A 23,611-nucleotide genomic window follows, 5' to 3' on the forward strand; every position below is an offset into this window, starting at 1 on the left:
ACAGTATCCACATGCAAAAAAAGAAAAAAAAAAAAATGAAATTGGACCCTTACCTCATTAAATTAAAAAAAAATAATTGAAAATGAATCAAAGACTTAAATGTAAGAGCTAAAACTACAGAACTCTTAGGAGAAAAAATAGGGGTAAGTCTTTATGACCATGGATTTGGCAGTGAAGTCTTAGATATAATATTAAAAGTATGGGCAACAAAAGAAGAAATAGATAAATTACACCTCATTAAAATAAAAAAAAAGAAATGTTTGTGCTTCAAAGGATACCATGAAGAAAATATTTGCAAATCATGCATTTTTAAGGGACTTATATCTAGAATATATACAAATCTGTTATAACCTAATAGTAAATAAACAGCCAAGGAAGATATGCAAATAGTTAATAAACACATGAAAATGTGTTCAACATTATATTCATGGAAATACAAATCAAAACTGCACCCTCACCAAGATGGCTAATGTCAAAAAATCAGATACCAGGTATTGGCATGGATGTGGTGAAATCAGAACTTCATTCGTACGTGGGAATATAAAGTGGTATAGCTGCTTTGGAAAACAGTCTGGCAGTTCTTGAAACAAATATAGTTACCATATGACCCAGCAGTCCCTCCAAGAAAAATGAAACGTGTCCACGCAAAAACTTACCAATGTCTGTAGCAACATTACTCATAGTAGCCAAAAGATGTCAACAAAATATGGTACCTCCATGTGATTGAATATTATTTGGCCATTAAAAAAAAAGAATGGAGTGCTCAGTAGGCTAAAGCAGGAAGATCACAAGTTCAAAGCTAGCCTCAACAACTTAGCAAGATCCTGCCTCAAAATAAAAAGTGACTCAGTGATTTAGTGTCCGTGGGTTTAATTCCCAGGTGGGGGGAAAGCTAAGTAAAAGAAGCTCATCAGAAAACACTAAGCATTATAAATTTTGTTAATATGAAATGTCTAAAATAGGCAAATCTATAGACACGTTTAGTGATTGCTTAGGGTTTGGAATGTGAGGAAATAGCAATCTTGGTTAAAGGGTACAGGATTTCTTTTTTGAGGAGTTGAAAATGTTCCACAACTGGATGTAGTGGTGGTTGCATATATTGATGAATATGCTAAAATTCATTAAACTGAATATTTTTAGTGGGTGTGTGGTATGGTTTGTGAATGATATCTCAGAAGTTTTTTTTAAGGGCTGGGGCTGTAGCTCAGTGGCAGAGCACTTGCCTACTATGTGTGAGGCACTGGGATTGAGCCTTAGCACACATTAAAAAAAAAAATTAAAATAATTTAAAAAATTTGTTTTTAAAGCAAAAGAAAACCCATACCTTAAGTATGACCTAGAAAAATGAATGCATTTCAAAGACAGAGATGTTAAAAGCAAATAGAGAAAAGACACAAAGCTCTTCAGAAGAATGATAATTGAACATTTTCTCACCAGCCATAATATGAGGCCAGAAAGGACTGATACATTCAGTTTTGAAAAAGACAGCTGTCACTCTAGCTAACCTTTCTTTCAAAAGTGAGGGTAAGGGGCTGGAGTTGTGGCTCAGTGTTACAGCGCTTGCCTAGCATGTGTGAGACACTAGGTTCGACTCTCAGCACCACATAGAAATAAATAAAGTAAAGGTCCATTGACAACTAAATATTTAAAAAATAAATAAATAAGTGAGGATAAAACCAAATGAATATGTAGAGATCCCCTTGGAGGTTCAGAGAAGAAGATCTAAGAAGATTCTAGCAAGCAGGGACTGGTGAAATGAAAATTAGCAGTACAGGACACTCCGCCTGCCTCCCTGTGTGTGATAGCATTGATATTAGGTACTGTGTTATCTTTGTGTACTAAAATAAAACTAAAAAACAGAATGGTATTAGTTTAATTCATGTGTGACCTCATTCCTAAAGCCAGTTTTCCCTGTAATTTCCGTGATTCAGCTGTGTAGTCTCCTGCTGCAAGAGGCTGCTCCAGGTTTTCTGGAACCAGCTTCACTGACTGAAGAGGTACTAAGATTCTTAGCTTTAGTCTACTCCTCTGGACAGTGGAGAGGAGACTTCCCAAAGCTTTTGTAAGAACTACATGGTATGCCATAAGCCTTTCCCTTTCCTGTTTTTTACTTTTTAAGTTACTTGGAGTCAAGCTGGAATAAGCCATTTCAGAGGGAAGTCACCTCTCCCATCCACAGTGTGCAGTCATCCCACATTCCAGTCTGCTTGCTAACACGGTTGCAATCCACCTGGAGTCCTTTGTTCCCATTTCAGAGGCCTTTTGCAAGCTCTTATCTGGAGACTAGAGCAAGTGTCATGTCGCTTTTTCCCTTGGGATTCCTTTTCTAGCAATGTACAATGCCTGCCGGGATGTGGAAGCCCCCTCAAGTAATGACAAAGCCCTGGGACTCCTCTGTGGGAGGGATGCTGATGCCTGCAATGCCACCAACTGGATCGAGTACATGTTCGATAAGAACAATGGACAGGCGCCATTTACCATCACTCCCATTTTTTCAGGTAGGGATGACTACTCCCAAAGTTGCTATATTTATAATAATGTTATAATGCCAAGGAATCAGTCTGCAGTAGGAGGATAAATTCCGGTAACTAATACCTAGAGTTTCTCTCGAGTAAGAGAGGTTACTAGGGCATTTATCCAGTAGGAATGGAAGCGGAAAAGGAATTGCCTGTAGGGATCGCTGTATACTTGAGGGAATAAACTGAGGTTTTGTTTGTTTAAGAAAGGCTAAGGAGTGTCACAACAGACTTTTCAGAGCTCTGCTGAAATCTTAGTCTAGCTATTCAGAGTGGGAGTAAGACAGGACTGAAAGTCAGCACTTGTAATTTTATAAGGCAAAGCAACAAATTTTATAAGGCAAAGCAATAAAACATAAAGGGATTGGAGATTAAATTAAAACCTCCAGTCCTTATTCTTCCAGTTGTGTTATGCTGTATTTCAGCATGCTTATTATTGGGTTTCGAGATAGTTCAGTACACAATTTTTAATGTTTTTTCATTGAGATTGTCACTCAACACAATTCCTTCCCATAGATCTTCCAGTCCAGGGGATGGAGCCCATGAACAATGCCACCAAAGGCTGTAATGAGTCTGTAGATGAGGTCACTGGGCCATGCAGCTGCCAGGACTGCTCCATCGTTTGTGGCCCCAAGCCCCAGCCCCCAGCACCTCCTATTCCCTGGAGGATCTTTGGTTTGGATGCCATGTATGTCATCATGTGGATCACCTACATGGCATTTTTGTTTGTGTTTTTTGGAGCATTTTTTGCATTGTGGTGCTACAGGTAAGCAGCTGTGTGTGTGTGTGTGTGTGTGTGTGTGTGTGTGTGTATGTGTGTGAGATAGAGAGAGAGAGAGAGAGAGAGAGAGAGAACTAGGGCCAGAAGATGAAAATGACTCAAGTGGCACTTGTAGCTTTCACATGGCAGGTTTATTAGAACAGGAAGCAAATACCTGCGTGAATGCCACTCCATGGATTGCTTATGATCTGCAGCTAGTAAATAGTCAAGTGTCGTTGAGACATTTAAGCATTTGAAGTTAGTTTTATTGATTTATTCAGAACAGTGTGTGAGTTAAAGCTCAATGTATTAACCCATCTTTAGAAATTCTAGTCAGAGTCATGGGCTGGGGTTGTAGCTCAATGGTTGAGTGATTGCCTCGCATGTGTGAGGCACTGGGTTTAATACTCAGCACCACATAAAATAAATAAATAAAACAAAGATATTGTGTCCATCTATAACCAAAAACAATTAAAAAAGGAAAGAAAGTCAGAGTCAAATGAGCCAAATGGTCCAAATCTAATTGAATGCACTGCCATCTGCATTTAGTATAGTGCTTTTTTTTTTCCTTTCTTGGTACTGGGATTGAATCTACCACTGAGCTACACACCCAGTCCTGCCCCCACTTTGGAACTGGGGATCTGAGTTGTTCAGGACCTCATTAAATTGCTAAGGCTGGTTTTGAACTCATGATCCTCCTGCCTCAGCTTCCCAAGTCACTGGAATTATGGCCACCCCCAGCCCTTTTTATTTTTTATGTTGAAACAGGGTCTCAATAAGTTGCCCAGGTTGGTCTTGAACTTGCAATATTCCTTCCTCAGCCTCCTGAGTTGCTGGTATTGTACCACCACGCCTGACAACAGTATATTTTTATTTATTTTAATTTTAAAACCATTTTAGACTTACCAAAAAGTTGCTGGAATAGCAGAATTTATATATACCCTTTTCCCAGCTTACCCTCATGTTACCACTGAGAGAACCCAGTATAATGATCAAAACCATGTAACTGATACCGTATTATTAGCTAAACTACACACTTTACTCGGATTTCATCAGTTTTTCCTCTCATGCCCATTTTCTGTTTCAGAATCTCATAACACATTCACTTTTTATGTTTTATTAGTCTCCTCCAATCTACGTCAGATGGTTCCTCCGTCTTTTTCCATTTTTAAGATCTTGACACTTTTGATGAGTACCTGCCTCTTATTTTGCAGCCTGTGCCTCTTGCCTTCATCCAGTGTTTTGTGGTGATTAGATTGAGGTTGTGTGTTTTGGACAAGCACATCACAGATGTGGTGATGTGTCTTTCTCAGGGCATCATGCCAAGGAGTCCATGATGTTGATATGTTGTTACTAGGGATATTAACCTTGATCTCACGGTTAAGATGATGTCTCCTGGGTTTCTTCACTGGGGTTACTATTTTCCCTTTATAATTGGAAATTTTCTTGAGAAAAGATATTTTAAAACTATGCATGGGCTGGGGGTGTAGCTCAGTGGTAGAGCACTTGCCTAGCACACATGAGGCACTGGGTTTGATCTTCACCACCGCATAAAAACAAATAAATAAAATAAAGGTATTGTGTCCATCTACAACTAAAACAAAAACAAAACTATACTGATACTTTCTCCTCAGACCATCACCTACTGCCCACTAAATCATGGGTTCTGTCTGCAACCATGATTATTGCAGTGTTTGCCTGATGGCAATTGTGGATTTCTCTCACTCCCTACAACTACTAATCGGACTTCTTCCTTCACTTATTATTCATTTAGTTACATTATGGACCTTTTACTTATTCTGTGGACTCTATCTAATTCCATTGTTTTGCTGCTCAGATTTTTTCCACGTTGGGCATGGGGAGGTGCCTTCTGGTTGGCTCTTATGTTCTTTTGACATGTTCCCACCCTTGGGATCATCTGCTATTCTCCCTGCCCTGGCCCAGGATAGTATTTGAAATCAAGGACAGGGCAGCAGGTGTGCTCGTTGCTCCTAGGCAGGATAGCGTGTTTTTAAAGGATCTAAAATGAGGGTTGCAAAGTGAAATTATCCTTTAACAATTCGGATTTTTTTTTTAATACAGTCTTAAATTTTCTGCTGAAACTGGTAAGCATAGAGACCCAAGGGAACTTAGGATTAGGGAGGAAGAAGTCAGGATGAGGGAGTAAGCTTTTAGTGGGATTTTGGGATATCCAAATAACAATCTTATCATGAAGACCACTAATACTGCTTATGTGCTTTTATTTTTCAGAAAGCGTTATTTTGTCTCCGAATACACTCCCATTGACAGCAATATAGCCTTTTCTGTTAATGCCAGTGACAAAGGTAGGCATATTTGTACAGAAAATAAAGGGTTTGGATTTTGTTGGCCTGAAAGAGCCCTTGTTTCCTCAGCAAATATTGACGTGCCGATTATGGGTGAGGCAGGGCACAAGTGCCAAGGACACAGCTATGGTCAGCACAGACATGTCCCTTGCCTGTGGCTCTGATGTCAGGGTGGCAGATCAGACCCAAGTAATCAATGACAGCAGTGAAATGCTTAGGGACCAGAGTAAAAGCCACAAAGGTGCCTGTGTGGCAGGCCAAGGGCAGGAGCAGCAGAGCAGTCAGAGAAACTTGCTTTTCAGAAGCCCTCGTGTGAGCATCTTTCCACCCAGGAGTGCATCAGTGTCCATTGTGGGTAGCCAAAAAGAATAGCTTCCCCAAGCAGACAGAGAGCACAGGGCCTGGGGTGTCAGTTGTGTCACCCAGGGGGCTGGACTCCCAGCACGTGCAGTGGTAGCTAATGCTGTCCCTGTTCCGACTTTCAGGAACGGCCTGGCTCTTAACCTCCACCCTCCTTTCCTCTCCTGCTCTTCCAGGGGAGGCGTCCTGCTGCGACCGGCTTGGTGCCGCCTTCGAGGGCTGTTTGAGGCGCTTCTTCACCCAGTGGGGATCTTACTGTGTCCGAAACCCTGGCTGCATCATTTTCTTCTCACTGGTCTTCATCGCCGCATGTTCTTCAGGCCTGGCATTTGTGCGGGTCACCACCAATCCAGTTGACCTCTGGTCATCTGCCAGCAGCCAGGCCCGCCAGGATAAAGAATACTTTGACACACACTTTGGGCCTTTCTTCCGGACAGAGCAGCTCATCATCCGGGCCCCCAATACCAGCAAACACATTTACCAGCCATACCCCGCAGGAGCCGACGTGCCCTTTGGATCCCCACTTGACAAAGAGATTTTGCACCAGGTATTCTGCCATTAGTAGATGTCCGTCCATCTGGCTTTTACATGTAGACCAATTCTGTCCAATACGGAGTTGGGGCTGACTGTTGTGGTATCTCTTAAATCTTTAAGCATTAAAGTAAAGGTGTTTTCACTTATTTTTCAAGATAGTGGTGCTAGTCATTGAATTTAATAAAAAATTTACTGTTGCCTGCTTTTGGATTGACTTCAAACAGCAGGTCCTGCCTTATTCTTGAAATTGAGATGAACAGAGGAAGGTCTAAGTAGCATTTCTCTGTTGAAGCAGAATATATTTATGAGGAATTTACCTCGGGAATCCATGGATTTTTTTTTTTTTTCCTTGTATTAGAGTAAAATGAAAGGACCCAAAGGAATGAATTTATTTATGCTGTCCTGGGGTCCGGAGCAGGAACTGCTGGATCATTACTAATCCAAGGTCTAGGAATGAAATTATTGTGATCTGAATGTTAGCTGCCATCCATAGTTAGTGGAAGATACACTTGGGAAGAGATCCATCTGTTTCTCTTACAAAGGCCTTTAGAATTTCCTGTTGTCCTTCATATTTGCTACGGAAATCTGTACCTGTGAATAAACGACATCTACTTCTTTAATAAATGATTATTCATTACAGTCACCCAAATTTTCCTTTAAATATTGTCCTTGTCTACATAAAGTGTGAGATTTTTAAAAGCATTGAAATGTGCCAAAAATTTTAATGGAATTTTTCTTTCTCTACCTAGTGACTGACTGTTCCATTTTCCTAGCTTGTTGCAAAAGATGAACAGCACAGACATTTACTTCTGAGACTATAGTCTATATTGGAAAATATGGGCGTATACATAAATGATTGTAGCACAGAGCCAGGCATGTGTTTTGGTGTGTTTAGGGAAGGGGGAGTGTTGGGAAGACCAGGCATCACACTGTGGCTGCTTGTTAGTGGCTGCTGGAGACAGGTGAGGAGAGATGGTTGTGGATGCTGTATTGAAATCAATCTGATCACATATCCCCTCCCCATCTCTGGACACCTCTTACCTCACCAGATACTTTACTGCAGTGTGCCTGAACCTCCTCTGTCTTAGGATGTGTTTTCCTCAAAGACTTTTTCTTCTAACCTCTCACAATACTAGTTATTAAAGATTTGAAGAAATCTGACATCTTTCTGGGTTTGCTTATTTTTAAAATCTTCTTTCAGGTTCTTGACTTACAAACAGCCCTTGAAAGTATTACTGCAAATTATAACAACGAGACTGTGACACTTCAAGACATCTGCTTGGCCCCTCTCTCACCTTATAACAAGAATTGCACCATTTTGAGTGTGTTAAATTACTTCCAGAACAGCCATTCTGCACTGGACCATCAAGTAGGGGATGACTTCTTTGTGTATGCTGATTATCACACGCACTTTCTGTACTGCACACGGTAAGTGGCAGCAGCCAACCATTTGTTTATCCTGCCAATATTCGAGCACTTGTTTTTGCTTTCACCACTCATGGTACTAGAGACCCATCAGTGAACCAACAGAGCAATGCATACCCCTCGAAGCTCACATCTTAATGAATGGGAACTGGCAATCAGTAAATACAGTCATATGTTTCTTCTCAATGAGGACCCATTCTGAGAAATTCATTGATAGTTAATTCTTTATTGTGGGAACATATCATGGAGTATGTTTACACAAAATAAGGCAGCTATGACATCTCTAGGCAATATAATCTTGAGGAACCCACTATCATGTGTAGTCCATCATTGTCAGAAACACTATTGTATGGCATACTGGATATATATGCTCTCGTGTCAGTAAAAGATTAGTGTTGGGAAAGACAAATAAGGCTTAGCAAAAAAAAGAATGAGTTTTAGAGAAGATACTTGCACAAAAGACAGCCTGTGGATATCACAGGAAAAAGTGTTTACAGCAGAATAAGCAGCATGGGCAAAGGCTCTAGAGTGGGCGCTTCCTTGGTGTGTAATCCAGGATCGATCTTTAACTCTTGCCTGGGTCAATAACAGTTTGATGTCCACACCTACTCCCCTAAGATTTGAAGGTAGAATCTTATTGAGCTTGTGCCTGTTTTTCATGTGTAACCTGATATCCTAGTACCTAGCTGTGTTTAAAGCATGTCACCTCCTTTTGAGGAGCTGGGGAGAACTGACATGCAGTTTTAGATTAGAAGGCCTTAAGCTGCTTCCCTTGGGAGGCCTACATCTGGCTGGGCAGGGATTCTTTATAATTGGGATTAGTCGCCCAAGGAAGCTGTGCTTAGGTGATCTTTGAGGGGAGCTTTGGGCTTATTCAGTCTTCCATCTCTGAATGCTCCAGAGCTGGCCTGAGGGCGATTGTTCAGCGATGTGAACAACCACAGTGGCTTTGTGTTCACCACAGGAACAGGAAAAATACCTCCATGTCTCTTTTGATTGCATTGCTTAACTCACTGTGTCTCAAGAGCTGAGCACTCTGGTTTCTGGTTGTCAGGAACTCTGGTGACCTTAAATTTTGTTGTTCAAATGTGACTGCTCAGGCTGTTGGTCAGTGTTCATTCTGTTTCAAGGACGTTGCCTCTTAAACATGAGTTGTACTCATAAAACAATAAATAAATGTATGCCTGTGTGCCTCAAAACAGCATTGTAGACAGGGCAGACGGTACGAGGGGACTGTGGGTAACCAGGAGGGTATGTGGGTAATAAATATGATATTACGTAATTGCTTTCTATATTTCAGAGGGAAAAACTATTTTCTGTTTTACAAAATAAAGCCAAAAGAATTGGGGGGAGAGGTGTGTGAGACTTGGGTTTTATCAAAGGGCCTGGTTTAGACAGGCATGGAAGCCCTTCTGGGACAGTTCCCATGACAGGCTGTGTGGCTTGGTTTTTTCATGACTCCGGCCTGTCTCTCGTTTTCACTCCTTTCCACATGCACATCCCAAAGGAACAACAGACTTGGCCTTCCCAGAGTCAGGGCTAGACTTCTTTCCCTGGTGTCTTTGAATGGCATTGACATCTAGCAGTGAAGCCAACATGAGGCTGTATCCCTGACTTCCTCCTCTTGCCTTCCTCATGTGATTGTGGTGAATCTTAACCTCTCCAGGTCCTTCCTGCTGTGACAGTCAGGCTGTGGGATGAAGGACCTCACAGCAGCTCCGAAGAGCAGGTCCTCTGTGCAGACCTCCCTGAGCGCCCAGCTGAGTTCTGGCTGCTGACTGCCTTGAAATGCTCATTCTCCTCACACAGAGTAGCCATCTACCCGTGCTCTCTTGCCTGGGCCATTGCACAAACTTCCTGACTGCCCTCCCACCTTCCTGTTTCTTTCCCACTCCCCAGACCTCCTTCCACTTTGCCACTGATTTTTTTGGAAAACAGCTCATGACATCCCTTCCCCAGACATCTCTGACTGTTCCCCAGTGCCTTCAGGGTTAGAATTAAACCACTTAGCCTGGCATCGATCAGATCCTTATTTTTGCCATTGTTCATCCTTTCCAGCCCTGCCCCCTCCCTTAGGAGCATCCTTTGTCTGCACCTCATATGCAAGGCCAGGACTTACTGTGCCCTGACCACCTTCCTCTTGCTCTTGCCTCCTCTTACACACCTGTTCTCTCCCCCAGGGTGTATGGAGCAGCTCTTTGCTGCTGAATTGCCCTTATACTTAGAAATGTGGTCTAGAACCACATCTCTACAGGTCTCCTTCTGGTGGCAGTTTTCTCCTCGTGTCATTTTCCCCCTCCTCTGTACCCACACAGCACCAGACACCAGGGCCAGGTCTTCTGCCTTTAGTCCAGGGAATCCAAGTTCTGAGTGGCTCATGACGGACAGTATCATCCAACTCAGGAACCTTAGGGCCCACCTTCTACCTAGAATACAGTCAGCCACAGTAAGTGTTTGCTGTCTAAATGTCCATGATGTCTTGAGGCTTATTCTAAGTGGGAGGTGTTTTCTGATCTCTGGGCAGGGCTCCTGCCTCTCTGAATGATACAAGTCTGCTGCATGATCCTTGCCTCGGTACATTCGGTGGACCCGTGTTCCCGTGGCTTGTGCTGGGAGGCTACGATGGTAAGTAAGAGAAGCTGAGCTTCTCCTAGTAATCCTGGTTCCATCATGCAGTTAAGGGTGGTTAGGAAGATTTCATAAATGGAGCAACCTTCTTAATTCCCTGACTGTTGAATCTTAAATATAATATTTTCTTTGGCTTTGGCTTTGGGTTTTACTTTGGATTTAAAAGAAGTGGATTATGTTTACCTTTTAGGTCACACATGCCTTTGAGAAGCTGTTAAAGGCTAAGGACATTTTCCCAGAATAGTGTAGTTGTGTTGTTGGTCAATTGCAAGGAGGTCACAGACCTGGAAGCTTACCAGTAGAATGTCTCAGGAGGCCATGACCTCAGGTTCAGAACCCACGTAATGGGGAAGGAATAAAAATCCAAAGTTGGTGTTTTTTTTGTTGTTGTTGTTGTGTTTTTTGTCCCCTTCTAAACCATCCAGGACAATCTGGATACCTTTATAGTGGGAAGAACATTCTTCGCTGGTTTCTGTGGCATCTAGGACAGATGGGGTAGATAAAATGGGGTGGTGATTCACGCGACATCTTTGGCATCTGAAGCCTCCCTGCAGGCTCAACAGGTTTTTCCCTAGCTGATGAAGAGGCCAGCTAGGTTTTCTCCCCTTGGCTCAGAAGCAGGAGAGAACTTGTGATCTGTGTTTAAAATTGACTCTGCCCCATATAATAAAATGCCATTTCTAATCGTAGGGAAAGCATGACATCAGCAGCTGGCTAGCCAAAGGGAAAAAAATTAAAACTGTCCTCTTCCTTATTCCTTCTACCAAAATAAACTCCACATAGATCAAAGATCGAAATGTGAAAAGTAAAACTGTTGGAGAACTGGAAGATCATACAGGAATATGGGAGGATTTTTCCCCCTAGTACTGGGGACTGAATCCAGACCTCACACACAGTAGGCAAGCAAGCACTCTACCCCCTGAGCTATATCCCCAGCCCCTACAGGAGGAATTTTTTTAAATAATTTTGAAATGACAAACACATTTTGAAATAAGAAAACTGGAAAGCCACAAAAGGAAAGACTGATGGATTTGACTACATAAAAAATTTTGAATGCTTGGGTGGAGAACAAACATACAGTTAAAAACTGGCAAGAAACTGAAAAACAACAACAAAGAATTAGCATTCGTAACAGCTTTTCCTTAGCACTGTGAAACCACAAAGAAGTGGTTGAAAGTTAACAGAAGCAGCAATACAAATGGCATTTAATTATATGGAGGAAATGTTCCTGTTCCCTCCTGATGGTAAAATGCGTCTCACTTCAGTCTTTCTACCTAACAAATTGACAAAGGCCTAAATGAGTTGATAAAACCTTGTGTTGGTGAAACATGGGAGCTCTACTATTATTGCTGAAAATGTAAATTGGTTACGCAAAAGTCAATTCCAGGAAGATGGGATTTTTCTTTTACTCCCTGATATATATCCACAGGACCTAAAGTAAGGCCTGGCACAAATTAGTTCTCAGTAAGTGTTTTGTTAAAGGTATAAAAAAATAACAGCCTCTTTGGACAGCAGTTTGTGAGAATTTATCAAAAATAGAAAGTCACATAGTTTTTTTTTTAATATTTATTTTTTAGTTGTAGTTGGACACAATATCTTTATTTATTTATTTTTATGGGATATTGGGGATTGAATCCAGGACCTCGCTTGTGCTAGGCGAGCACTCTACCACTGAGCCACAACCCCAGCCACCCCTTTTTTTTTTTAAATATTTATATTTTAGCTGTAGTTGGACACAATATTGGCACATAGTTTTTGACTCAGGGATTATGCTGTAATATTTGATCCTATGAATATGTACTTTACATACTAAAAATATAGATATACTATATATATATATTTATACATCTATGGATATATAAATAGTTATAGTAATTTTGTAATAGAAAAATTGCAAGAATGTCCATCAGTTGGGAATTGGTTGAATTATACTGGCAAATAGCGTGCTTCAGGAGAAGATTAAAAAGCTCTATATGTACTAAAATGGAGCGGTCTCCAAGATACAGAATTTTAAATTGTAATGTGTAGAACAGTATGTTACCATTTGTGTAAGTAAAAAGGAAAAGGGAAGAATATCCATATGGGTTTGCTTGTGTGCGCATGGTGCAGCTTCTGGACAGATTCACAAATGGCCACAGCATGGAAAGAGAAGCAAAGAATGGAATGGAGAAAGGAAGGGGAGAAAGTTCTCACACAACACCTTTCTCTTCTGTTTGAAATTTTTACCATATATGTACTGTGTAGTTTGAGGGGAAAAATCATTCTCCCTGAATTATAACTGTCCCCTTCAGACAGGGAAGCCTGTTCACTAACCAAGATACTCATAGACCATTGCTTGTTTGGTCTTAGAGCACAGACTCCATTTGTCTCCAGTGAGAAATCAGATCAGCTACTGTGTTGTGATTTCCTCCTTGTATTTATCTGATTTTCTACATGCTCATAATCTGCTTTTTGATGTCACGTTTTCCCTTTCTAGATCAAAACTACAATAATGCCACTGCTCTCGTGATTACCTTCCCTGTCAATAATTACTACAATGATACAGAGAAGCTCCAGAGGGCCCAGGCCTGGGAAAAAGAGTGAGTCACTATTGAATAAACAAACTGTCCTTGCTTTTTATGAAGCTGGATATTTGCAACAAGCTCTTGAACTTCATTCTCTAACTTAGCCAACATGAGTTCTAAGATATGTAATATTTTTCACTTGCTAAGAATTGTGCTCAGAAGAAATCTTTGGACATACTTACATATAAATAGATGTTTTAAGCAGGTATTCTTACCCAGGAAGGCAAAGCACGCACAAATGCACCTTGCCTTTTTTCTAACAGCAAAATTGGGAGCACACTGTACAGCAATGAGGGATGGGTACAGTAGAATATTATGCACTTATTAATGAGAACAAGGTAAGTAAATGATTCCAGATCTAGTAAAAGCTGTAATCAGCATATTTACATGAACATAAGCTGTTCATGTGGTTCATGAATATAAACTGTTCAAGTAGATGGCCTGAAAAACTTAACTGTGTTCTTAACCTCTCAGAACATGGCAAGAGAAGTGTCAGGAAGATGGGGGACTTTAACTCTTCATACCCTTCTGTACTTTTTTGTTTGGTACTTGTGGCACTGGGGATTGAACCTAGGGCCTTGCACATGCTAGGCAAGCACTCTACCAGTAAGCTGCATCCCCCACTCTTTTTTTATTTTGAGACAGGGTCTTGCTTAAGATACCCAGGCTGGCCTCAGTCTGCAGGATCTTCTGACCCCAGCCTCTTACGTAGCTGTTATTACAGATATGTGCCAATCAGCACAATTTTTAAAACAGTTTTATTGAGATGATATAAACCATAGAGTTCACTCATTTGAAGTGTAGTTTAATGGCTTTAGTGTATTCACACATATGGTCAACCATCACTACAGTCAATTTTAGAACACTTGGATCTTGGAATGAAACACTGTATCCTTTAGCTATCACCTACCTTTTCTCATATTCTTCATTCACTGCTATAAACAATCACTAATCTACTTTCTGTCTTCATACATTTTCCTAGTTTAGACTTTTATATGGTTGGAATCATTTTTGTGGGCTTTTGTGTTTGGCTTCTTCCACTTAGCGCGTTTTCAAAGTTCATCCACGTTCTCACATCTTTTTATGACCAAATAATATTCCATTATGTAGTTCTACCATATGTATTTGCCCATTCATCAATTGATGCACATTTGAGTTATTTCTGTCTTTTGTCTATAATGAATAATGCTGCAATGAATATTTTTATAAGTTTTCATTTCTCTTAGGTATATATCTAAGAGTAGAATTGCTAGATCATGTGGTAACTCTACCTTTAGTTGTTTGAAGAACTGCTGGACTCTTTTCCAGTATGTGATGGTTCCAGTTTCCACACTTCTATGCCAGCACTTGTTATTATCTGCCTTTTAGATTCTAGCCATCCTACTGGATATAAAGTAGTATGTCGTTGTGGTTTTCATTAGCATGTTCCTAATGATGAAAAATTTTAGGCATCTTTTCATGTACTTAATTCTCCATCTTCCTTGGAGAAATATCTATTCATATGGTTTGCCCATTTTTTTATTATTGATTTGTAAGAAATTTTTATATATTCTTTATCAGATATATGACTTCCAAATATTTGCTCCCATTCTGTTGGGTCTTTTTTTGGTTGTTGCTTTTTTGATGCACAAAAATTTTTTAATTTTGAAGAGATTCAGTTTTGTTTTTTTTTTTTTCTTTTCTGGCTTCTTGCCTTTGTCCCAACACGGGCAGCCCTTGGTAGAATGGGCTGGCTACAAAGCAAAACCTAAGAAAACCAGAACGACCTAGAAACCGCAGGACACAGAAAATATTTTCATAAAGCGGAGGCAGGGTGGGCTAGCCGATTATACACATCGAGCTTCTATACTAAAAAGGCAAAATGGAGCCTGCGCTTGCTTTATATATATCAGGGAGCACCAAAGGCTTTCCATAACATGTTCTTCACAAAAAGGTAGAAGGTGGGCTGTCCATTCCCAACAGGTTACGCCCATCTCCACAGCTTCTGTGAAGGACCTTCCTAGTAGAGTGGAGATAAAGGTCCCTGCCTTGGGCAATCTACTGTTTTGGAGAGCCATGGATCATTCCCAAGGTTAAACCTAAAATCTCCCTGACTGCCATACTGAGAGAAGACCCTCAGGTAATTCACGGGTGGCTTCCCGCAGTGCCTCAGACTTTCAGTGTCATGTCCAAGAAACCATTGTCTAATCCAAGAACATGGGGGTTTACTCTGTGTTTTCTCCTGGGAGTTTTATAGTCTTAGCTCTTACATTCAGCAATCTGATCCCTGGAGTTAATTTTTGTGTGAGGTGAGGGTCCAGGTTCATCCTTTTTCTTGTAACTCTCCAGTTGTCCTACAGCATTTGTTAAAAAGGTTTTTCTTTCCCACTGAAGAGTCTTGGCATCCTTATCAAAAATTAATTAATCCCTGACACATGGCATGTTTCTGGACTCTCAAAAATTTGTTCCTTTGATCTGTGTCTCTTCTGGTGACAGTATAATGGTGTCTTTATTACTATTGTTTTCTAGGAAGTTTTGAAATTGGGAAGTGCAAGTCCTACTTTCTCTTCTTGAAAAAGTTGTCTTGGCTATTCTTAGCCAGGCAATTGCATGTGAGTTTTAGAATCAACTTATCAGTTTCTACAAGAATCAGCTGGGATTCTGATGGGCTACTTTTTTTTTGGAACTGGGGGTCGAACTGGGCCAGGGCTTTGCAAATGCGAGGCAGATGCTTTCTCATTGAGCTACATCATCCCAGCCTGATTCTGATAAATTTTGCATTGTTGAATGAATTTTTATGTTCATTAAAGTGTACTGCACATAGATATCTTTTTTTAACCTTAATTTTATTTTACTTTTTTTTAATATTTTATTTTGGTTGTAGTTAAACAATACCTTTACTTATTTTTATGTGGTGCTGAGGATCGAACCCAGGGCCTTGCACGTGATAGGTGAGCGCTCTACTGCTGAGCCACAACCCCAGCCCATATAGATATCTTTTTAAAAAAAACAAAACACACACAGGCAGAACATGAACCTATTTTAAACTTGTTCCAAATCTGTTTTAAATGGTAGAAAGTTCAAGACTCCGTGACGGAGTGCTTGCCTAACATGCTTGGGGTTTGATCCCCAGCATCTCGCCCACCAAAAAAAAGGAATTCAGCTTGACAAGGACTGTGGCGGTGTTTCACACCTTTTAGGCTCCAGTGTTGAAACTCCTAATGCAGGGCAAAGGTTAAGTGTGGCCTTTGCTCTTAAAAGTTGGGAAAGAAGCTCTTACTTATCTGTCACTTAGTTTTAACTAAAACTGTTAAATTTTGCTTATCCTTTAGGTTTATTAATTTTGTGAAAAACTACAAGAATCCAAATCTGACCATTTCTTTCACTACCGAACGAAGTATTGAAGATGAACTAAATCGTGAAAGTAAAGGGGATATCTTCACTGTTGTCATTAGCTACGCCATCATGTTTCTGTATATTTCCCTAGCCTTGGGGCACATCAAAAACTGTCGCAGGCTTCTGGTAAGTGTGTGTGTGTGTGGGGGGGGGGATTGTATTATGTGTATATTTCATGTTCCTATGTGTTTGTTATGTGTGTTTTAGAAATGGCAATGCCCGGTATGATGTTGTATTTAAGCCTCTACTTAGTCTTTTTTTTTTTTTTTTCTTTGTACTGGGGATTGCACTCAGGGCTCCTTAACCTCTGAGCCACATCCCCAGAACTAAGAAATAGTCTCCTTTTTATTTTTTATTTTTTTATTGTTGTGGTGGTGGTGGTGCCGAGAATTAGAACCCAGGGCATTGTGCATGTAGGGCAAGCACTCTACCAACTGAGCTAGATCCCCAGTTCCCTTTTTATTTTTTATTTTGAGACAGTCTCACTAAGTTGCTTAGGCTGATTCTGAACTTGCGGTCTTCCTGCCTCAGCCTCCCAAGTTGTATTACATGTGTACTACCATGCCTTTGTATTACATGTGTACTACCATGCATGGTGCCTCTACTTATTCTTTTCTTTTATATCTATCTATCTATATATATATATCTATATATATATATATATTTTTTTTTTTTTTTTTAGTTGTCAATGGACCACTTATTTATTTGTATATGGTGCTGAGAATCGAACCTAGTGCCTCGCACATGCCAGCCAAGCACTCTAACCACTGAATAACAACCCTAGCCCCTCTACTTATTCTAAATTCATTAAGTCCTAAACTCTTTTTGAGCTGAGCACAGTGTTGTGTGCCTACAATCCCAGCTATTAAGGAGGCTGAGTTAGGAGAATTACAAGCCTGAGGCTAGCCTGGGCAACTGAGGGAGTCCCAGTCTCAAAACAAAACAGAAAGGGTTGGGGATGTAGCTTAGCGGTAACACACTTGTTTAGTATATATGAGGGCCTAGGTTTAATCCCTAGTACCACAACCAAAAAAAAAAGGAAAACTTAGATGTATTGATGTACTGTTCCTTTTGAGGGACTCAGGTGCAAGCTGTGTGTTAATTACATGACAGTTCTGTTTCTTGCATCTGTTTTCTGCAGTTTCAATTTTTTATTTCATCTTAATCCTAAAGTTCTTCACATTGTTTGTTTGTTAGTTTGTTTTTTCTAATTTGTCCACTCCATCACTAAGAATGTGAGGAAATATGCTACTAGGAAAGACCTGGAAGTTTTTTCATCTCTCTCTCAAATTAGGAATTATCCTTTTTTTTTTTTTGGTACTAGGGATTGAACTCAGGGGTATTCTACAACTGAGCCACATCCCCAGCCCTATTTTGTATTTTATTTAGAGATGGGGTCTCACTGAGTTGCTTAGCGCCTCACTGCTGCTGAGGCTGGCTTTGAACTCGCAATTCTCCTGCCTCAGCCTCCCAGGCCCCTGGGATTACAGGCGTGCGCCACCACACCCGGCTAAACTTTTAATTCTAGGTTAGATAGACCCATGTAAAGCAGTAAAAATGAGGACCTTTTAGTAATCAATGGGCAAAACCTCCTCTAACTGACAACTTGTGTCTTCGTCACCTCTCAGGTGGATTCTAAAATCTCCCTAGGCATCACAGGGATCGTGATCGTGTTGAGCTCGGTGGCCTGCTCATTGGGTATCTTCAGCTACATGGGGACCCCATTGACCCTCATAGTGATTGAAGTCATCCCATTCCTGGTGCTGGCTGTGGGGGTGGACAACATCTTCATCCTGGTGCAGACCTACCAGGTACGCATTCATCTTCCCAGGGAGCGTGCCATGCCAGCATGGGGGCCTGTTAGCAGCTGGGCATTTGTCAGTGCAGACAGTGAGGAAGCTTTGTGTTATTGCCCTCTGTGGCTCACAGGTGTCCTGGATTTATCTCGGATATTTTGGTACCAAGAATTTCAGCCTTGTCTTTGGTAGGTGGCATAGATGTAAAGTGAAAATTTGATTTTTAAAGTATCTTTCCACATGTGCACGAAAAGGGCTAACATTTTGGGAATGCTTTTGGACATAGCTTATTAAAATAATTCTTAGCACAGTGTAGAAGAATGAGAGTTTTGTTCTAAGCGCCACTAAAAAGACCCAGAGTCAACATACAGCCCGCTGATGTAGAAAGTGGCCCCAGTTGGTCATCCTGAAGCCCCTGCCAGAGTGGAGAGTCAGTAGCATAGAAGCATCATTTAAGGATCCAGCCACCTGCAGCCTGTGTTCCTGTATTCTTGTGATAACAGATTCAGTTCTTCCTTGGGTTTCTCACCTAAATACCTGGGCAGTGGTTCAGAAATACTCTGCTTCAACCTAAGAAGTTTGGAGTCCCCACCAAAGTTTATAGGGTTAGATATACTGCTAATCATCTACTAATAATTTTATATTATCAAATTAACACAAAGAAGCGAAGAGGTGGCATTTTTATTGAGAAATTTTAATGTTGCGTATTTAATTTTTTTTTAAGAGAGATGAACATCTTCAAGGGGAAACCCTGGATCAACAACTGGGCAGGGTCCTAGGAGAAGTGGCTCCTAGTATGTTCCTGTCATCCTTTTGCGAGACTTCAGCGTTTTTCTTTGGTAATTATGCTTTAAATTGTACCAGTCCTATAGTTTGCTGAGCCTGAGAATAGAAAGAGCTGGGTACTTGGATTTGTGCCCCTTCCTGCCTCTTCCTTTTGTCATTTTTATTCCATAATTGGACAGTTAATCACTGAGTGGAGAATAAGAACAATTGGTGACAGTATCTTGGGTATCAGTTTGCAAGTGCCTTCTTTCCTATGAGAGGCATTGGCCTGCAGGATATTCTGGCTGTGTTTTGGTAGACAGTCTTCCTGTACACACCACTCACTGGGGAGGCAGCCTCCCCTAGGGGTTTATGCATCTTTCTTAAGTTCAAGGAGCTGGGATAAGCTGGAACAAAAAATCAGCCCTTCTATACTTCTTTTCTATGGAGACATCACCAAGTAGACTCACGGGTCAGGCTGCTGGCTGCATCTCTGTAGTGAGTGAGGAGAAAAGCAGTTGTCCTCAATAGAGGAGGGTGGATTAGAAGCCATCAGCCCAGAGAAGATACTGTCTGTGGGTCACAGACCATAGTGCCTGCATGGTCCCAAGGTCACCTTCAGCAGTGACACTGTAGGATCTTCATTGATGGTAGTCTTTGAACACAGACATGCTGTCACCATGTTAGTCTCATTTCCACAAAGCTGAATGCTTTTGAAACCTGTGGCCTTTATTGTTCCTTTTGACGGACACAGGTGCAGAAGAAAAAGTTCTTTTTACTTTCGTCATTAGAAAACCCGTGCAAGGATAAGGATGTTATTAGCAGCTGAGACTGTGCCTCAAGGTTGGAGTGATCTTGGGGAGATAGTTTGGGAGGAAGCTGTGGCACCCTGAGTGAGAGTGTCCCTCCTATAGAAGTAGTGACATGTGGCCAGCCCAGGATTGCAAGGTCTGATTTTTCTTTTTTTTCCCCAAAACTAGATTTTTGTGTTAAAACTATCTCATCATTAAATACTACTTTTTTTTTTTTAGTGCTAGAGATTGAACCCCGGCCCGAGCCTTGTACAAGCTAGATAAATGCTCTTCCTTAGGGCCGTGCCCCTAGCCCAAATGCTGACTACTTACTAAGAAATATTTTTAAAATCCTAAAATGGACCACTGAAGTGTGGGCCAAGCAGTAAATATCTGGCCCAGTTTGAGTCTTACCCTGGTATCTTTGACTTGGAGTACTCCTTTTTACTGTAACTTCACAGGGAGGCGAGCATTGTTGAAACAATAGCAGGTGGAAAATACAGTCCCTTCCTCAGAGTGAGACATATAAGTTACTCCAAGAAATAGCCTTATTTTTCATGGTTCTCAAATTGTAACGCACATAAATTTGCCTGAAAACCTGTTAAATATATTAGAGTTGAGGTTGAAGTACGCAATTGTGTCTTGGTTAAGCAGGATAGGGCCTGGGACCCGGAGTGTACTCCCCAGCTGGTCTGGTGCTGACATCATTTGGAAAAGCTCTGAGCTCTTAGACCCCGTTCCTCTGCCAGTTTCCGTGTGGCAGCCATGCAGACTTCGGGGCGTACCTTCTTATGGGTCAGGCCTATGTGGCCCCTTATGTTCTTGTGTCCACATGAGTGTGACTTGCACAGATTCCTCTGCAGTGAGTGGAGTGACGCAGAGCTATTCCTGTCCCTGTAGGAGCCCTGTCGGTGATGCCAGCCGTCCACACTTTCTCTCTGTTTGCGGGATTGGCTGTCTTCATTGACTTCCTACTTCAGATTACCTGTTTCGTGAGTCTCTTGGGATTAGACATTCAACGTCAAGAGGTAAATTGGTACCAGGGCTACAGTCCGTTTAATATGTGTTTGAAATCTAGATGAAGGAACCAGACGGTATTTTCTGTGACCTTTGTTCCTCTTTGTCCCTCAGAAAAATCGGCTGGACATCCTCTGCTGTGTGAAAGGTGCTGAAGATGGAAGCAGTGTCCAGGCCTCAGAAAGCTGCCTGTTTCGCTTCTTCAAAAACTCCTACTCTCCACTTCTGCTGAAGGACTGGATGCGACCCATTGTGGTATGCACCCCTCTGTGGTTTCTCTTTCTTCCCCGCAAGACAGATGTATCTCATGCCTTCGAAGAACTCACACAGCCCGAGAGGCAGATTGCTGACAGCTTTAACATGTATAAATAGTAAAATCCTTTTCTATCAAAGTTTTATCAGTCCCAATAAGCAATAGAGTTGTCAATTTTTTTTATTTTTAAATAATTATAAACTCATATACTGTTGCAAAGGTAGTACAGATGGGACCCAGGTTTCCTGAACCCAGTTTTCCCCAGTGGTACATTTTACATAATTATAGGACAACATCAGAACCAGGACATGTCTGTGTGTGTGTGGGGGGGGGGGTGCTGGGAAGGACATACTAAACAAATGCTCTACCATGGAGCTACACCTGCACCCCAGAACCAGGAATTTGATATTGACACAATGTGTGTGTAGTTTTGAGATATTATCACATTGTGCAGGGTCCCATGATCTTCACTGTAGTCAGGATTCAGAACTGTCCTATCACTGTCCAGACCCCTCATTGGTGCGCCCTCTCATTGCTAGATAGTGACCATTCTCTACTAAAAGAACACAAGGTAGTTTCCCATAACAGCAAAAAGCAATAGTGATATTAACATTTTTTGAACATTTAGTATCAGTTGGGTACTAGGCTAAAATTGGAATTATCCCTGGATTTTAGAAAAGTCCTGCTTTGAAGTGTAGCTCAGTGGTAGAGCCCTTGCATGTACTACCACTGGGATTCCCAGCACTGAAAAACAAGAAAAAGAAAAGTCCTGTTTTGTGTGTGTGAGGGAGGGAGAGAGACTGATTTTATTTCTCTTCTTCAACTCATTGTTATATTAAACAGTTGCCATCTTACAATTCACTTTCGTTCCAGATTGCCGTCTTTGTGGGTGTCCTGTCATTTAGTATTGCGGTCCTGAACAAAGTAGAAATTGGATTGGATCAGTCCCTTTCAATGCCAGATGTAAGATATTTTCTTATTATTATTTTTTTACTTTAACTGGTAATGAGTAAAGTTTTCAGTAAATGCACATGGGCGTTGTGCCTGCTTCTCTGTGCAAAGGCAGCAGGCGATGGTGACAGTTGATCACATGATATAAGAACTGCCACCAGGCTGTGTCCGTGTGGGCCACCTTCACCTTCTGGGCTCTTTGGACACAGCCATTGAATGGAGGTCCAACCTGATTGGGATTGGCAGGAGGAGCACCCTGGAACCCAAGGAAGAGAATCGCAAATCCAGGCTGGAGGCGTCTCAGCCTGCTGGTGCCCTCTGAATTCTCAGTGACCGTCACCTCACTTAGTTACCATCAGATCATTCATACTTTCTCTCCCCTTCTTTGGTCTTTCTTTCAGGACTCTTACGTCATAGATTACTTCAAATCCCTTGGTCAGTACCTGCACGCGGGTCCGCCTGTGTACTTTGTCCTGGAGGAAGGGCACAACTATACATCCCTACAGGGACAGAACATGGTGTGCGGCGGCATGGGCTGTGACAACGATTCCTTGGTGCAGCAGATATTTAACGCAGCTCAACTGGACAACTAGTCAGTACCACCTGCTCCTCATGTGCCTCAGCAGAAGCAGTAGGAACGGGCTCCCAGCCAGTCAGCTCGGGCCTGAAATTTCTCACTGAAAATAGACTTTCTTGGAAAAGATGTTTTTAGTCAAAACATATGTTAAATCTAATTTAACCTAAGCAAAACCTTTCAAAGAACTAATTTGCTACCTGGTCCTTTGGAGGTTTTTTTCACTGAGTTACAATGTAGTTTATCTTTTGACTGATAGCAGTATAAAGCGATGAAAAGATATTAAGTTTCAAGGAAAAGTACTGAATTTAAAGACTCCTCCCTGTGCAGCAAGTTAACAGTTTTGGTTTTTTGTTTTTTGTTGTTTTTTTTTTTTCCTCCTCTTTCTCCAGCACCCGGATAGGCTTTGCTCCCTCGTCCTGGATTGACGATTATTTTGATTGGGTTAAGCCACAGTCTTCTTGCTGTAGAGTCTACAATATCACTGACCAGTTCTGCAATGCTTCAGGTATTTTCACCTCCTTCTCCAGATCTTTCCTTTTTTGCTGAAAAATTTTAACATTACATACAAATCATTTGCATTTTGCCTCAGCGTGTGCCCGTTTCTGTGCCAGGTCCGGGTTTCATTCCCTTTGTCCTTGTCCCTCTCCTCTGTCATTCGCTCTGAATCATGCCACGTGTTTCTTTCTGAGCCCTCCTCGGGGCTGCAGGCCAAATAAGGTCACTCCAGAGAACTGGTTCCCACATGAGGCTTCTCATTCTGCCTTTTTTGAGTGGCTGCTGGCCCTGGCTTCACAGAGGCATGCTTGCCTTTGTTTATCACTGTTGCCTGGTGGTTTTTAAGTGTTGAGGTTGTCCTAGAATTTTCTTAATGGGAACACGGAAGCCCTTGGCTCTCATAATACCAGTTGAGGTTGTCATCCATGAAGCAGGAAACTTACCAGGGCAGGAAATGCTGTATGGTCCGCCTAAGATGAA

General features: G+C 41.5%; 1 protein-coding gene across 2 annotated transcripts in view; it reads left to right on the forward strand.

Annotated features, from left to right (window-relative positions):
- Npc1 (NPC intracellular cholesterol transporter 1) overlaps window positions 1-23,611 on the forward strand; it is a 49,850-nt gene that overhangs the window by 20,242 nt on the left and 5,997 nt on the right. Inside the window, exons 5-19 of one of the 2 annotated variants that reach the window (XM_048806436.1) lie at window positions 2,331-2,498; window positions 3,033-3,282; window positions 5,527-5,600; window positions 6,086-6,507; window positions 7,696-7,922; window positions 10,444-10,544; window positions 13,024-13,126; window positions 16,423-16,612; window positions 18,115-18,297; window positions 19,007-19,121; window positions 20,739-20,866; window positions 20,970-21,110; window positions 21,982-22,071; window positions 22,461-22,651; window positions 23,026-23,141. In XM_048806436.1, the coding sequence (XP_048662393.1) occupies window positions 2,331-2,498; window positions 3,033-3,282; window positions 5,527-5,600; window positions 6,086-6,507; window positions 7,696-7,922; window positions 10,444-10,544; window positions 13,024-13,126; window positions 16,423-16,612; window positions 18,115-18,297; window positions 19,007-19,121; window positions 20,739-20,866; window positions 20,970-21,110; window positions 21,982-22,071; window positions 22,461-22,651; window positions 23,026-23,141 (2,499 nt within the window). The remainder of the gene's footprint in view (window positions 1-2,330; window positions 2,499-3,032; window positions 3,283-5,526; window positions 5,601-6,085; window positions 6,508-7,695; window positions 7,923-10,443; window positions 10,545-13,023; window positions 13,127-16,422; window positions 16,613-18,114; window positions 18,298-19,006; window positions 19,122-20,738; window positions 20,867-20,969; window positions 21,111-21,981; window positions 22,072-22,460; window positions 22,652-23,025; window positions 23,142-23,611) is intronic. The other variant, XM_015482483.2, reaches the window with a different exon arrangement.

The sequence above is a fragment of the Marmota marmota genome, unplaced genomic scaffold, assembly GCF_001458135.2.
Source record: "Marmota marmota marmota unplaced genomic scaffold, marMar, whole genome shotgun sequence".
NCBI lineage: Eukaryota > Metazoa > Chordata > Mammalia > Rodentia > Sciuridae > Marmota > Marmota marmota.